Below are 14,691 nucleotides of genomic sequence, written 5' to 3' on the forward strand. Positions count from 1 at the left end.
TACCTCCACCCTCGCTCGGACTCCTTTCTGTCTCCCTCTTTCACAAGTTCCTTTTTGCTCTCTCTTACCCACCCCCCTCTCCTTCCCTCTCCTTCTTCTCCCTCAGCTCCTGAGGAAGAGGCACATAGGGAACGACATCGTCACTATAATCTTCCAGGAGCCGGGAGCGCTGCCCTTCACCCCTCAGAACGTCCGCTCCCACTTCCAGCACGTGTTCGTCATCGTCCGCGTGCACAACCCCTGCTCCGACGACACCTGCTACAGGTGGGGGGGCACCAACTCTCACCATGGTATCCATTATGCTGCTGTTATTGGTTGGTTGTTCATGGTTGTTTTTTGTCCTCTCTCCTCAGTGTGGCTGTGACGCGTATGAATGACGTACCTTCCTTCGGCCCGCCCATCCCCAGCGGGGTGACGTTCCGCGACCCTGAAGCCTTCCGCAACTTCCTCTTGGCCAAGGTCATCAATGCAGAGAGCGCCGCGCACAAGTCTGAGAAGTTCCACACCATGGCCACGCGCACGCGACAGGAGTACCTCAGAGACTTAGCCCAGAACTGTGTGAGCACTACACCACTCGACTCGGCGGGCAAGCTCATCTCGCTGGCGTCGAAGAAGAGAGAGCGGGCGCGGGCCAGAGACGGGGCAGAGTTGGGAGCGGCCGGGGCGGTGGCGTGGAGGGTGCTGGCCCAGGACTTCAGTGGCGGCGCGACGGAGATCTCCTGCGCTCTAGGCGTGTCGGCAGAGTACATCCTCCTGGCAGACTGCAACACCAAGGAAGTGGTGTTCAATTGCTTCTGCGCCGACGTGATCGGCTGGACGCCGGAGAGGCTGGCGCTGAAGATCTTCTACGGGAGAGGAGACCACATCGCCGTCAGAGTCCCAGAGGGGTTTGCTCAGGACATCAGGGAAGTGGTGCAGAGGTTAAAGGTGAGCGGGCAGAGTTCACAGAGCTGGGGAAGTTAACCAGACGTCTGGTGGCGTAAGAGGCAGGGAAGAGAGTTTAACTGGATTTTTTTGTGGAAGAAATAGCCTGAGTACCACCTCTCTACATTGTTGCGTAAGACAATTAAAAGTTTGCTGAAACACACAGGCACCCAGGCTAAGATGACTGTGATTCTTGCCAAGAGGAGGTACAACACTCATACTGACACTAAAAATCCATGAAAATAGTATGTTTGGCTGTTGTTGTGTGGCAGTATAATTATGTATTTAATGATGCATTTAAAACCACCATCCTTTCGAAGCCCTTTTATTTGCTGAAAGCTCCTAAGCTCTTCCCCCTCCCTCCCTCTCTCCCCAGGCGCTGACGGTGGGCTGTGAGACGGTGGATATGACTCTGAGGAGGAACGGCCTGGGACAGCTGGGGTTCCACGTCAGTCTGGACGGCACCGTGGCTGAGGTACTTTCCCCATACTTTCTAAAACATGTTTTTCAGTAAGCGCATGTAAAATCCGACGTAAAATGGTATTTTTTCAATTAGGTGGAGGAGTACGGCTTCGCCTGGCAGGCAGGGCTGAGGCAGGGCAGCCGGCTGGTGGAGATCTGCAAGGTTGCCGCGGTAACCCTGACACACGAGCAGATGATAGACCTACTGAGGACGTCGGTCACCGTTAAAGTGGTGATCATACCGCCCTACGAGGAGGGAGGGCCCCGCAGGTCAGTGTGTGTGTGTGTGAAAATGAACATGTTTTGTGTGTTAGCTATCAAAGCATCATCCTGCCTCTAAGGATGGGTTGTAGAGAGAGAGAGAGAGAAGACTCGCAACACCAACAGAGCTGAGAGATGCTGGCCAGACGTCTCTGTTCTGAGGAGAGTTTTGAGTGGGTGTGTGTGAAAGGGAGATGGGCGAGAGGCACATGGTGTGGGCTTGGTGAAAGAGGAGAGGGAAAGAAAGAGACGGATAGAAGGAAGCAGCAATCAATAGAATTAATCGTGTCCTTTCAAGCTTTCTTATTTCCCCGTCTCTCGTTCTGTCCATCAAGGCCCGTGTTTATCCCTCAGCCCCTCTCTCTCTCTCTCTCTCGCTATCTCTCTCTCGCCTCTCGCTCTCTCTCTCTCGCCTATCTCTCTCGCCCTCTCTCGCTCTCTCTCTCGCTATCCCCTCGCTCTCTCTCGCTCGCATCTCTCTCTCGCTATCTCCCCTTCACCCATCATCTCCGTTCCTCTCAACCTTTCATCTGAGTATGGGCCTTGAGTACAGTGGGATAATGAGGATCTATTAAATACTGTGGGTTTGAATGTTACTGAGATGAATACGCACTGCCGACACATAGTGTGACTAGTCTCTACTCGATATATAGCCCAGCTTGGCGGTGTCCCAAATGGCACCCTTTTCCCTATTTAGTGCACTGCTTTTGAACAGGGCCCATAGGGCCCTGGTTAAAAGTAGTGCACTATATAGGGAATAGGGTGCCATTTGAGACGTAGACCCCCGAGTGTGCTGCTCCGTAGTCGGTCACAAGTAGCAGGATGTCTGTTCTTGATTGAGTTGGGGGTTGCTAAATACAGTAATTGTGCTGCCGGGGCTGTGTGATTGCACCGTGGTTGGATTTCTTTAATGTGTAAGCCAGTTTAATTGCATGACTTAAACCCCTTTGATACACACACACACACTTGCACGCACACACACACACACACTTGCACGCACACACACGCTCACTCCTCCACACACACTACGTAATTAGTCTTGTATTTCACTCTCTCTGTTCCGCCCTCTCTCTTTCACCCACCCACCCAACCCTCTCTCTCTCTATATCTATCTATCTCTCTATATCTATCTCTCTCTATATCTATCTCTCTCTATATCTATCTCTCTCTATATCTATCTCTCTCTATATCTATCTCTCTCTATATCTATCTCTCTCTATATCTATCTCTCTCTATATCTATCTCTCTCTATATCTATCTCTCTCTATATCTATCTCTCTCTATATCTATCTCTCTCTATATCTATCTCTCTCTATATCTATCTCTCTCTATATCTATCTCTCTCTATATCTATCTCTCTCTATATCTATCTCTCTCTATATCTCTCTCTATCTATCTCTCTCTATCTATCTCTCTATCTATCTCTCTCTCTCTATATCTATCTCTCTCTATATCTATCTCTCTATCTATCTATCTCTCTCTATCTATCTATCTCTCTATATCTCTCTCTCTCTATATCTCTCTCTATCTATCTCTCTATCTATCTATCTCTCTCTATCTATCTATCTCTCTCTATCTATCTATCTCTCTCTATCTATCTATCTCTCTCTATCTATCTATCTCTCTCTATCTATCTATCTATCTCTCTCTATCTCTCTATCTATCTATCTCTCTCTATCTCTCTATCTATCTATCTCTCTCTCTCTATATCTATCTCTCTCTATATCTCTCTCTATCTCTCTATCTATCTCTCTCTATATCTATCTATCTATCTCTCTCTATATCTATCTATCTATCTCTATATCTATCTATCTATCTCTATCTATCTATCTCTCTCTATATCTATCTATCTATCTCTATATCTATCTATCTATCTCTCTCTATCTATCTATCTCTCTATATCTATCTCTCTATCTATCTATCTATCTATCTATCTATCTATCTATCTATCGCCCCTCGCTCGCTCTCTCTCGCTCGTACTGGGACAACAGATTGCATGAGATTAAGGCCCGGAATCTGCAGAAAGAGGGCAAATAAATAAATAAAAAGAGGCGACTAATTAAAAATGCATGCTCCGTGCTAATGAAAAGGGTAGAAAAAGAGGGAGAGATGTAGTGTGTGTACAGTAGGATAGCCGGCATAGAGGAGCTTGAATGGGAAGACGTGTCTGAACACCTCTCAGGTGGGAGAAGCCAAGTGGGAGGGAGAGAGAGAGCTGGCTTCACTTTCTCCTCTGTCTCTCCCCCTCCCTGTGTGAGAGGGAGAGCTTCCCAGCTGTCAGGCCGGCCATTGCGATGGAGCGGTCTCTGGAAGTGGGCACTGGTGTTTTCTCTCTCGAAGGTTGGTACTCTGGTGTGTGTGTGTGTGCGCATCGCAGGTGTTCTTATCCAGTGTGTGTGAGGGTTGTTTTCGTGACTTGACATTGGCAGTCGTATTCGTGCGTTTGTGTGTGATCTAGGTTTTTCCTTCCAAGGTTGGTTAGTACACTCACTGGTATATGTATGAGAGTGATCGAGAGACCATCATTCTACTCATGCAATGTCTCCTGGTATCTTTCATACCGACAGTGCATGTGATGTTGCGTAGTCCCCTCGTGTGTGTGTGTGTGTGTGTGTGTGTGTGTGTGTGTGTGTGTGTGTGTGTGTGTGTGTGTGTGTGTGTGTGTGTGTGTGTGTGTGTGTGTGTGCTCTGTTTACCTTAGCCTGCAGCGGTAGTAGTGGTGTGTTTGTTTGTTTGTTTTCTAAAGCGGTCTTGGGCTTAGTGTGGCCAGGCCAGTGTGATTGAGCTTAATCCAGGTCAAATAGTCCGGGACAGATCACACGGACACACACAGACACACACACAGACACCCACTGGACAATCTGCTCCTGTCCAGCTCTCCTTTGATTCTATGTTCCTCCGCTCCTCTTCTTGTCCGTTACCTAGGTTATATTCAGATTTTCTGTCACTTTCTCCACTTCTCATCCCTTGTCCTCTAATTTATTCATTTTTCCTTTTCTTCCCTTCTTTTTACCCCCCTTTCTTTCTCCTCTCTTCCCTCCCTCCCCCCCCTCCTCTCCTCGTCTCTATTTTTTCCTCTCTTCCTTTCACTAGTCTGTCCCTCTCCTCCTCTCTCCTCTCCCGCCGTGTTGCAGTGATGTACACGGTCTGGTGTCTGAGGCTGCCTTTGCTGTGGCGGTGTGTGATGCCTCTTTACCTCCAAAAGTAGACTTTACCATGAAATAGTGATGAAGGATGAAAGATGCATGTGCCGTTTCTGCTCAAGGCTTTAGTGAGGATGAGGGTCGCGCAAGTGCCCGGGTTAAAAATGGATCTATTGCTATTGACCCCCCCCCCCCCCCCCCCTTTTGGGTTTGCTCGAGGTTTTCAATGTGCACTTCATTGTATGCGGTAGTGCAGTGACTACCCGAAAGGTCCAGGTCATGACTGTTTCGGGGGAAAGTTGAAGAAAAGCCTGATATCTCACGGGATCTCATGAAATTATTTAACCGGAGCGGACTAGGCTTAAACGGCCATTTCCACATGCCTTGCGTGTATAAAGTCAATGCAAGTCGACACATCTCGGCTCCGTACACGCGAATAAAAGGCTGACGGAGAGAATCGTTATGAGATTATGGGTTTATCTTATTGTATTCCTGCCCAAATGAATACTTCAGCGACAACTGGGTGACTAAAAAGGTCAGGGCTCGGATTCTATCTGTACGCGTGCTCATAGACATGCTCACACACTTGACCGAGGCCTCACAGTAGGGGATAGAGTCCCCCGCACCCCTTGAGGTATCAAGGGAGCTCATTAGTGCTTGTGTGTGAGCTGTTGGAGGGGGGTGCTGAAGGGAATATGGAGGAGTTCAGGGTTTTCACCTGCTCAGCTTGAGTTTAGCTTGAGTTCGACTGCAGTCCCTGTGAGCGAGGTGGACCTCTTATCTGAGTGCTGTAGTTGTGTGTGCGTGCGTAGCCACTGCTATTTTATAAGCAGCTGTGACATCTTTCCAGTTGTTGTCTGGTGTTAGTGTGTAGTCTTCTATGTGAAGGGTGTAGTCTTGCAATACAACTGCAGTAGTACTGACTCCCATTCCCCCTCTCTGTCTATAGGGGCTGTACAGAGGAGTATGAGATGAAGACCATGGAGCAGAAGCCAGAGTCTGAGCCTGTGGCAGCAGGGTACCGGCCCTCCCCTCGCACCCCCGTCTTGCGCTGGGACAGCCCCCCCTGCCCTCCGGGCCTGCACAGCGCCCCCACCCCTCAGCGTTGGACCCCTATGGGCCCCCCACCACCCCAATCCCGCTCACACAAAGCCATGGTCATGCCCATCCCATACAGGGAGACCCAGCATCTCTCCAACAAGAGGTGAGACACTGGCGTGTGTTTGTGTGTGTGATTGTTTGCCTTGGGCTTAGACACTGGTGTAGTTGTCCTTTTTTGCTTCAGCTTCTTGAGTGGGTGATCCTATGCTAATGACCTGATGTCATTCTCATAAATGCTTGATGAGGTTATTCTTATAAAAACGTAAAGCAGGACAAAACATTGCATGATTTGGGTGACTATAGGAAATGTAACCCAGGAAGGATTGTTTATATATATATATACAGTGGGGGAAAAAAGTATTTAGTCAGCCACCAATTGTGCAAGTTCTCCCACTTAAAAAGATGAGAGATGCCTGTAATTTTCATCATAGGTACACTTCAACGATGACAGACAAAATGAGAAAAAAAATCCAGAAAATCACATTGTAGGATTTTTTATGAATTTATTTGCAAAGTATGGTGGAAAATAAGTATTTAGTCAATAACAAAAGTCTATCTCAATACTTTGTTATATACCCTTTGTTGGCAATGACACAGGTCAAACGTTTTCTGTAAGTCTTCACAAGGTTTTCACACACTGTTGCTGGTATTTTGGCCCATTCCGCCATGCAGATCTCCTCTAGAGCAGTGATGTTTTGGGGCTGTCGCTGGGCAACACTGACTTTCAACTCCCTCCAAAGATTTTCTATGGGGTGAAGATCTGGAGACTGGCTAGGCCACTCCAGGACCTTGAAATGCTTCTTACGAAGCCACTCCTTTGTTGCCCGGGCGGTGTGTTTGGGATCATTGTCATGCTGAAAGACCCAGCCATGTTTCATCTTCAATGCCCTTGCTGATGGAAGGAGGTTTTCACTCAAAATCTCACGATACATGGCCCCATTCTTTCCTTTACACGGCTCAGTCGTCCTGGTCCCTTTGCAGAAAAACAGCCACAAAGCATGATGTTTCCACCCCCATGCTTCACAGTAGGTATGGTGTTCTTTGGAAGCAACTCAGCATTCTTTGTCCTCCAAACACGACGAGTTGAGTTTTTACCAAAAAGTTATATTTTGGTTTCATCTGACCATATGACATTCTCCCAATCCTCTTCTGGATCATCCAAATGCTCTCTAGCAAACTTCAGACGGTCCTGGACATGTACTGGCTTTAGCAGGGGGACACGTCTGGCACTGCAGGATTTGAGTCCCTGGCGGCGTAGTGTGTTACTGATGGTAGGCTTTGTTACTTTGGTCCCAGCTCTCTCGGGTCATTCACTAGGCCCCCCCGTGTGGTTCTGGGATTTTTGCTCACCGTTCTTGTGATAATTTTGACCCCACGGGGTGAGATCTTGCGTGGAACCCCAGATCGAGGGAGATTATCAGTGGTCTTGTATGTCTTCCATTTCCTAATAATTGCTCCCACAGTTGATTTCTTCAAACCAAGCTGCTTACCTATTGCAGATTCAGTCTTCCCAGCCTGGTGCAGGTCTACAATTTTGTTTCTGGTGTCCTTTGACAGCTCTTTGGTCTTGGCCATAGTGGAGTTTGGAGTGTGACTGTTTGAGGTTGTTATCAGTATAAAAGACACCTGTCCACAAGTTCAAACAGGTGCCATTAATACAGGTAACGAGTGGAGGACAGAGGAGCCTCTTAAAGAAGAAGTTACAGGTCTGTGAGAGCCAGAAATCTTGCTTGTTTGTAGGTGACCAAATACTTATTTTCCACCATAATTTGCAAATAAATTCATAAAAAAATCCTACAATGTGATTTTCTGGATTTGTTTTTCTCATTTTGTCTGTCATAGCTGGCGTGTACCTATGATGAAAATTACAGGCCTCATCTTTTTAAGCGGGAGAACTTGCACAATTGGTGGCTGACTAAACTTTTTTCCCCCACTGTATATTTTACATTTGTATCTAAAAGCATATTTGAGAAATAATTCATCAAAGATGGCATTTTTATGACATTTTGGGCTACCCAGGCCTCTTAAAACTCCACGATGTTTTCATCTGTAGGTGCTACAAAGCAAAAATGTGTATTATGAAGCTTTAATAGTAGTATTTTAACTTCTGTGTAAAAAAAAAAAAAAAAATAGATATACAGTTGAAGTCGGAAGTTTACATAAACCTTAGCCAAATACATTTAAACTCAGTTTTTCACAATTCCTGACATTTAATCCTAGTAAAAATTCCCTGTCTTAGGTTAGTTAGGATCACCACTTTATTTTAAGAATGTGAAATGTCAGAATAATAGTAGAGTGATTTATTTCAGCTTTTATTTCTTTCATCACATTCCCAGTGGGTCAGAAGTTTACATACACTCAATTAGTATTTGGTGGCATTGCCTTTAAATTGTTTAACTTGGGTCAAACGTTTTGGGTAGCCTTCCACAAGCTTCCCACAATAAGTTGGGTGAATTTTGGCCCATTCCTCCTGACAGAGCTGGTGTAACTGAGTCAGGTTTGTAGGCCTCCTTGCTCACACATGCTTTTTCAGTTCTGCCCACAAATTCTCTATAGGATTGAGGTCACCCCGTGCTTCACGGTTGGGATGGTGTTCTTCGGCTTGCAAGCCTCCCCCATTTTCCTCCAAACATAACGATGGCCAAAAAGTACGTTCTTTGTCCCCATGTGCAGTTGCAAACCATAGTCTGGCTTTTTTATGGTGGTTTTGGAGCAGTGGCTTCTTCTTTGCTGAGCGGTCTTTCAGGTTATGTCGATATAGGACTCGTTTTACTGTGGATATAGATACTTTGTACCTGTTTCCTCCAGCATCTTCACAAGGTCCTTTGCTGTTGTTCTGGGATTGATTTGCACTTTTCGCACCAGAGTACGTTCATCTCTTGGAGACAGAATGCGTCTCCTTCCTGAGCGGTATGACAGCTGCTTGGTCCCATGGGGTTTATATTTGCGTACTATTGTTTGTACAGATGAACGTGGTACCTTCAGGCATTTTGAAATTGCTCCCAAGGATGAACCAGACTTGTGGAGGTCTCCAATTCTTTTTTTTTTTATGAGGTCTTGGCTGATTTCTTTAGATTTTCCCATGATGTCAAGCAAAGAGGCACTGAGTTTGAAGGTAGGCCTTGAAATGCATCCACAGGTACACCCCCAATTGACTCAAATGATGTCAATTAGCCTATCAGAAACTTCTAAAGCCATGACATCATTTTCTGGAATTTTCCAAGCTGTTTAAAGGCACAGTCAACTTAGTGTATGTAAACTTCTGACCCACTGGAATTGTGATACAGTGAATTATAAGTAAAATAATCTGTCTGTAAACAATTGTTGGAAAATGACTTGTCATGAACAAGGTAGATGTCCTAACCGACTTGCCAAAACTATTGTTTATTAGCAAGAAATTCATGGAGTGCTTGAAAAACCTGTTTTAATGACTCCAACCTAAGTGTATGTAAACTTCCGACTTCAACTGTATATACAGTACCAGTCAGAAGTTTGGGCACAGCTACTCATTCGAGCATTTTTCTTTATTTTTACTATTTTCTATATCGTAGAATAATAGTGAAGACATCAAAACTAGGAAATAACACATATGGAATCCTGTAGTAACCAGAAAAGTGTTTGAGATTCTTCAAAGTAGCAACCCTTTGCCTTGATGACAGCTTTGCACACTCTTGGCATTCTCTCAACCAGCTTCATGACGTTGTCACCTGGAATGCATTTCAATTAACAGGTGTGTTGAAAGTAAATTTGTGGAATTAATGCGTCTGAGCCAATCAGTTGTGTTGTGACAAGGTAGGGGTGGTATACAGATTTAAAAAATTTAATAAAAAATAGAACAAGTCCATATTATGGCAAGAACAGCTGAAATATGCAAAGAGAAATGACAGTCTACCATTACTTTAAGACATGAAGGTCAGTCAATCCGGAAAATGTTATCAACTTCACTTTTTTTCAAGTGCAGTCGCAAAAACCATCAAGCGCTATGATGATACTGGCTCTCATGAGGACCGCCACAGAAAAGGAAGACCCAGAGTTACCTCTGCTGCAGAGGATGCGTTCATTAGAGTTACCAGCCTCAGAAATTGCAGCTGACATAAATGCTTCAGAGTTCAAGTAACAGACAGATCTCAACATCAACTGTTCAGCGGAGACTGTGTGAATCAGGTCTTCATGGTCGAATTGCTGCAAAGAAACCACTACTAAAGGACACCAATAATAAGAAGAGACTTGCTTGGGCCAAGAAACACAAGCAATGGACATTAGACCGGTGGAAATGTGTGTTTTGTCTGGAGTCCAAATTGGACATTTTGGGTTCCAACCGCTGTGTCTTTGTGAGACACGGTGTGGGTGAACGGATGATCTCCGCATGTGCATTTCCCACCATAAAGCATGAAGGAGGAGGTGTGATGGTGTGGGGGTGCTTTGCTGGTGACACTGTCAGTGATTTATTTAGAATTCAAGGCACACTTAACCAGCATGGCTACCATAGCATTCTGCAACGATACGCCATCCAATCTGGTTTGTGCTTAGTGGGACTATCATTTGTTTTCCTACAGGACAATGACCCAATACACCTCCAGGCTGTGTAAGGGCTATTTTACCAAGAAGGAGAGTGATGGATTGCTGCATCAGATGACCTGGCCTCCACAATCACCCGACCTCAACCAAATTGAAATGTTTTGGGTTGAGTCGAACCGCAGAGTGAAGGAAAAGCAGCCAACAAGTGCTCAGCATATGTGGGAACTCCTTCAAGACTGTTGGAAAAGCATTCCAGGTGAAGCTGGTTGAGAAAATGCCAAGAGTGTGCAAAGGGTGGCTATTTGAAGAATCCCAAATATAAAATCTGTTTTGGTTCCTGCATGATTCCATATGTGTTATTTCATAGTTTTGATGTCTTCGCAATTATTCTACAAAGGAAAAACCCTTGAATGAGTAGGTGTTCTAAAACTTTTGACCGGTAGTGTATATACACAAATATTTTGTTGATTTGGCAAGTGTTTCAATATGTTGTTGAACATGATATACTCTACGGGCATATCAAACCAGGGCTGTAAAGTGAGAACAATTTGGTCGCATATTTTGCTGTGTGACGGGGAGTTTTATTTTGGGAGCACTGTGCGACTGTGTAAAAAAAATCTCCCAGATAATAATTGTTGTAATGATAAGGCTTCGATGTGTCGTTGTTTCCAAGTTCCCTAGAGAAACCATCGAGTGCAGATTCGTTAGTGTCATGGTTGCGCCATTACTACAGCGAAAACAGCTTACCTCGACTAGCCCAACCAGGTCAAAAGCTCTTACCCATATTACCGTCACAACATTTTATCTTCCTATAGAGGATCGCCGGGACCGCATTATACATTCATAAAGTGTGTCTTGGGCCATTCTAAAACTACTTGTTCATTGACATTGTTAACCTTTTTACACTTTGTTCAGTCATTTTACCTCATTGGCTAGCTAGCTAATAACCTGGTTGGGGGCACAGAAAGAAAGGAAAAGTGTTGAACTGTAGAAACCTAATATTCCACAAAGAACTCATTTCAATGACAGGTATTCGTATCAACATTTTAGCTTTTATAATAAAAAAATATATTTACGAGGTGAAATTAGTTTCTAGGGCACATGTGCTTCAAAAGTAGCTAGAATTCATGTTTTCATCTCAATCAATGAAAAAAAAATATATATATTTTCTGGTGCTCCTAAATTTCATGGGGTGCTCCTAACTTTTTGAAGTTGGAAGCACCATTTAAAATGTTTAATTTAGAGCCCTGCCTCAGAGTATATTATGTTCAACAATATATTGAAACATTTACCAACATTTTTCTTCCAGTATTCATAAATGAATGTAAATGTGTTTATTGAAATCAAAATAGTTCTCATATTTGTCCTGGTTTTGGGAGGGAATCACTCATAATATGCCCTGTCTGTATGTTGATTGTTTACTCGCTGTTGTTTACACATACACTCTCCTAGCCTCCTTTTTATTCACACGTGTATTCATACAGCGTCTCAGAGTAGGAGTGGATCAGGTCCTCCCTATCCATGTAATCTTTTTAATTATGATCTAAAAGGGTAAACTGATCGTTGAGCAGCACTAATACTCTAAGACGCTTTATGAATATAGGCACTGACTTGTGATTAGGGTTGCAAAGGGTCGGTCAATTTACAACATTTTCCATGGGAAGTTAAGCCTGGGAATTTTGCTTGAATTCATCAACAACATTTTTTTTGGGGGGGGGGGATACACAAGGCAATTCTAGGTCTTGTGGCATATTTTGGTTAAAAGGATCGGCCCCTTTTCAATTTTCGCCTAAAATGACACCCAAATCTAACTGCCTGTAGCTCAGGCCCTGAAGCAAGGATATGCATTTTCTTGGTACCATTTGAAAGGAAACACTTTGTTGTTTGTGGAAATCTGAAAGGAATGTAGGAGAATATAACACATTAGATCTGGTAAAAGATGAAACAAACCACAGTTTTTTTGTGTTTGTTTTGTACCATCTTTGAAATGTAAGTGAAAGGCCATAATGTACACTGCTCAAAAAAATAAAGGGAACACTAAAATAACACATCCTAGATCTGAATGAATGAAATAATCTTATTAAATACTTTTTTCTTTACATGGTTGAATGTGCTGACAACAAAATCACACAAAAATAATCAATGGAAATCCAATATATCAACCCATGGAGGTCTGGATTTGGAGTCACACTCAAAATGAAAGTGGAAAACCACACTACAGGCTGATCCAACTTTGATGTAATGTCCTTAAAACAAGTCAAAATGAGGCTCAGTAGTGTGTGTGGCCTCCACGTGCATGTATGACCTCCCTACAACGCCTGGGCATGCTCCTGATGAGGTGGCGGATGGTCTCCTGAGGGATCTCCTCCCAGACCTGGATAAAAGAATCCGCCAACTCCTGGACAGTCTGTGGTGCAACGTGGCGTTGGTGGATGGAGCGAGACATGATGTCCCAGATGTGCTCAATTGGATTCAGGTCTGGGGAATGGGTGGGCCAGTCCATAGCATCAATGCCTTCCTCTTGCAGGAACTGCTGACACTCTCCAGCCACATGAGGTCCAGCATTGTCTCGCATTAGGAGGAACCCAGGGCCAACCGCACCAGCATATGGTCTCACAAGGGGTCTGAGGATCTCATCTCGGTACCTAATGGCAGTCAGGCTACCTCTGGCGAGCACATGGAGGGCTGTGCGGCCCCCCAAAGAAATGCCAACCCACACCATGACTGACCCACCGCCAAACCGGTCATGCTGGAGGATGTTGCAGGCAGCAGAACGTTCTCCACGGCGTCTCCAGACTCTGTCACGTCTGTCACATGTGCTCAGTGTGAACCTGCTTTCATCTGTGAAGAGCACAGGGCGCCAGTGGCGAATTTGCCAATCTTGGCGTTCTCTGGCAAATGCCAAACGTCCTGCACGGTGTTGGGCTGTAAGCACAACCCCCACCTGTGGACGTCGGGCCCTCATACCACCCTCATGGAGTCTGTTTCTGACCGTTTGAGCAGACACATGCACATTTGTGGCCTGCTGGAGGTCATTTTGCAGGGCTCTGGCAGTGCTCCTCCTGCTCCTCCTTGCACAAAGGCGGAGGTAGCGGTCCTGCTGCTGGGTTGTTGCCCTCCTACGGCCTCCTCCACGTCTCCTGATGTACTGGCCTGTCTCCTGGTAGCGTCTCCATGCTCTGGACACTACGCTGACAGACACAGCAAACTTTCTTGCCACAGCTCGCATTGATGTGCCATCCTGGATGAGCTGCACTACCTGAGCCACTTGTGTGGGTTGTAGACTCCGTCTCATGCTACCACTAGAGTGAAAGCACCGCCAGCATTCAAAAGTGACCAAAACATGAGCCAGAAAGCATAGGAACTGAGAAGTGGTCTGTGGTCACCACCTGCAGAACCACTCCTTTATTGGGGGTGTCTTGCTAATTGCCTATAATTTCCACCTGTTGTCTATTCCATTTGCACAACAGCATGTGAAATTTATTGTCAATCAGTGCTGCTTCCTAAGTGGACAGTTTGATTTCACAGAAGTGTGATTGACTTGGAGTTACATTGTGTTTAAGTGTTCCCTTTATTTTTTTTGAGCAGTGTATTATTCCAGCCCAGGTGCAATTTAGATAATGGCCACTAGAAGACAGCAGTGTATGTGCAAAGTTTTAGTCTGATCCAATGAACCATTGCATTTCTGTTAAATGTTGTATCAAGACTGCCCAAATGTGCCTAATTTGTTTATTAATAACTTTTCATGTTCAAAACTGTGCACTCTCCTCAAACAATAACATGGCATTCTTTCACTGTAATAGCTACTGTAAATTGGACAGTGCAGTTAGATTTAAGAAGATTTTAAGCTTTCTGACAATATCAGATATGTCTATGTCCTAGGAAATGTTCTTGTTACTTACAACCTCATGCTAATCGCATTAGCCTACGTTAGCTCAACCGTCCCGCAGGGGACCCACGAATCCTGAAGAAGTTAACTATCCCCAATTCAATGGAATTGCAACCCTCTGCATGCACAGTGCACTCTTCCATCCCACTTACAGCTGATTATCAAGATCTTGCACAGTAATGAGATGCTATTGAACCCACAGTACTACACTGTCTGAGCCAAGGACTACATGCTTTCTGGTAAGTTTTGATTCCAATACTGGGTGGGGTGAATATATTTAATATGACATACATGATTTGTTGTTAACTAGTAAATAGTAGCTGACAGCAAAGTGTGTTTAAATCATTTCTAACTTGTTAACAATTTCTGCTAGTTAGCTTTTGCTACCATGTG

The 14,691-nt window shown here is 44.8% G+C and overlaps 1 protein-coding gene across 15 annotated transcripts in view; it reads left to right on the forward strand.

The window, feature by feature from the left end:
* LOC123729176 (signal-induced proliferation-associated 1-like protein 3) overlaps window positions 1-14,691 on the forward strand; it is a 104,758-nt gene that overhangs the window by 65,163 nt on the left and 24,904 nt on the right. For all 15 annotated transcript variants that reach the window (XM_082966480.1, XM_082966470.1, XM_082966469.1 and 12 more), the window contains 5 exons: window positions 107-264; window positions 354-927; window positions 1,301-1,399; window positions 1,481-1,656; window positions 5,740-5,994. In XM_082966480.1, the coding sequence (XP_082822606.1) occupies window positions 107-264; window positions 354-927; window positions 1,301-1,399; window positions 1,481-1,656; window positions 5,740-5,994 (1,262 nt within the window). The remainder of the gene's footprint in view (window positions 1-106; window positions 265-353; window positions 928-1,300; window positions 1,400-1,480; window positions 1,657-5,739; window positions 5,995-14,691) is intronic.

This window comes from Salmo salar, chromosome 20, assembly GCF_965601325.2.
Source record: "Salmo salar chromosome 20, fSalSal1, whole genome shotgun sequence".
Lineage (NCBI taxonomy): Eukaryota > Metazoa > Chordata > Actinopteri > Salmoniformes > Salmonidae > Salmo > Salmo salar.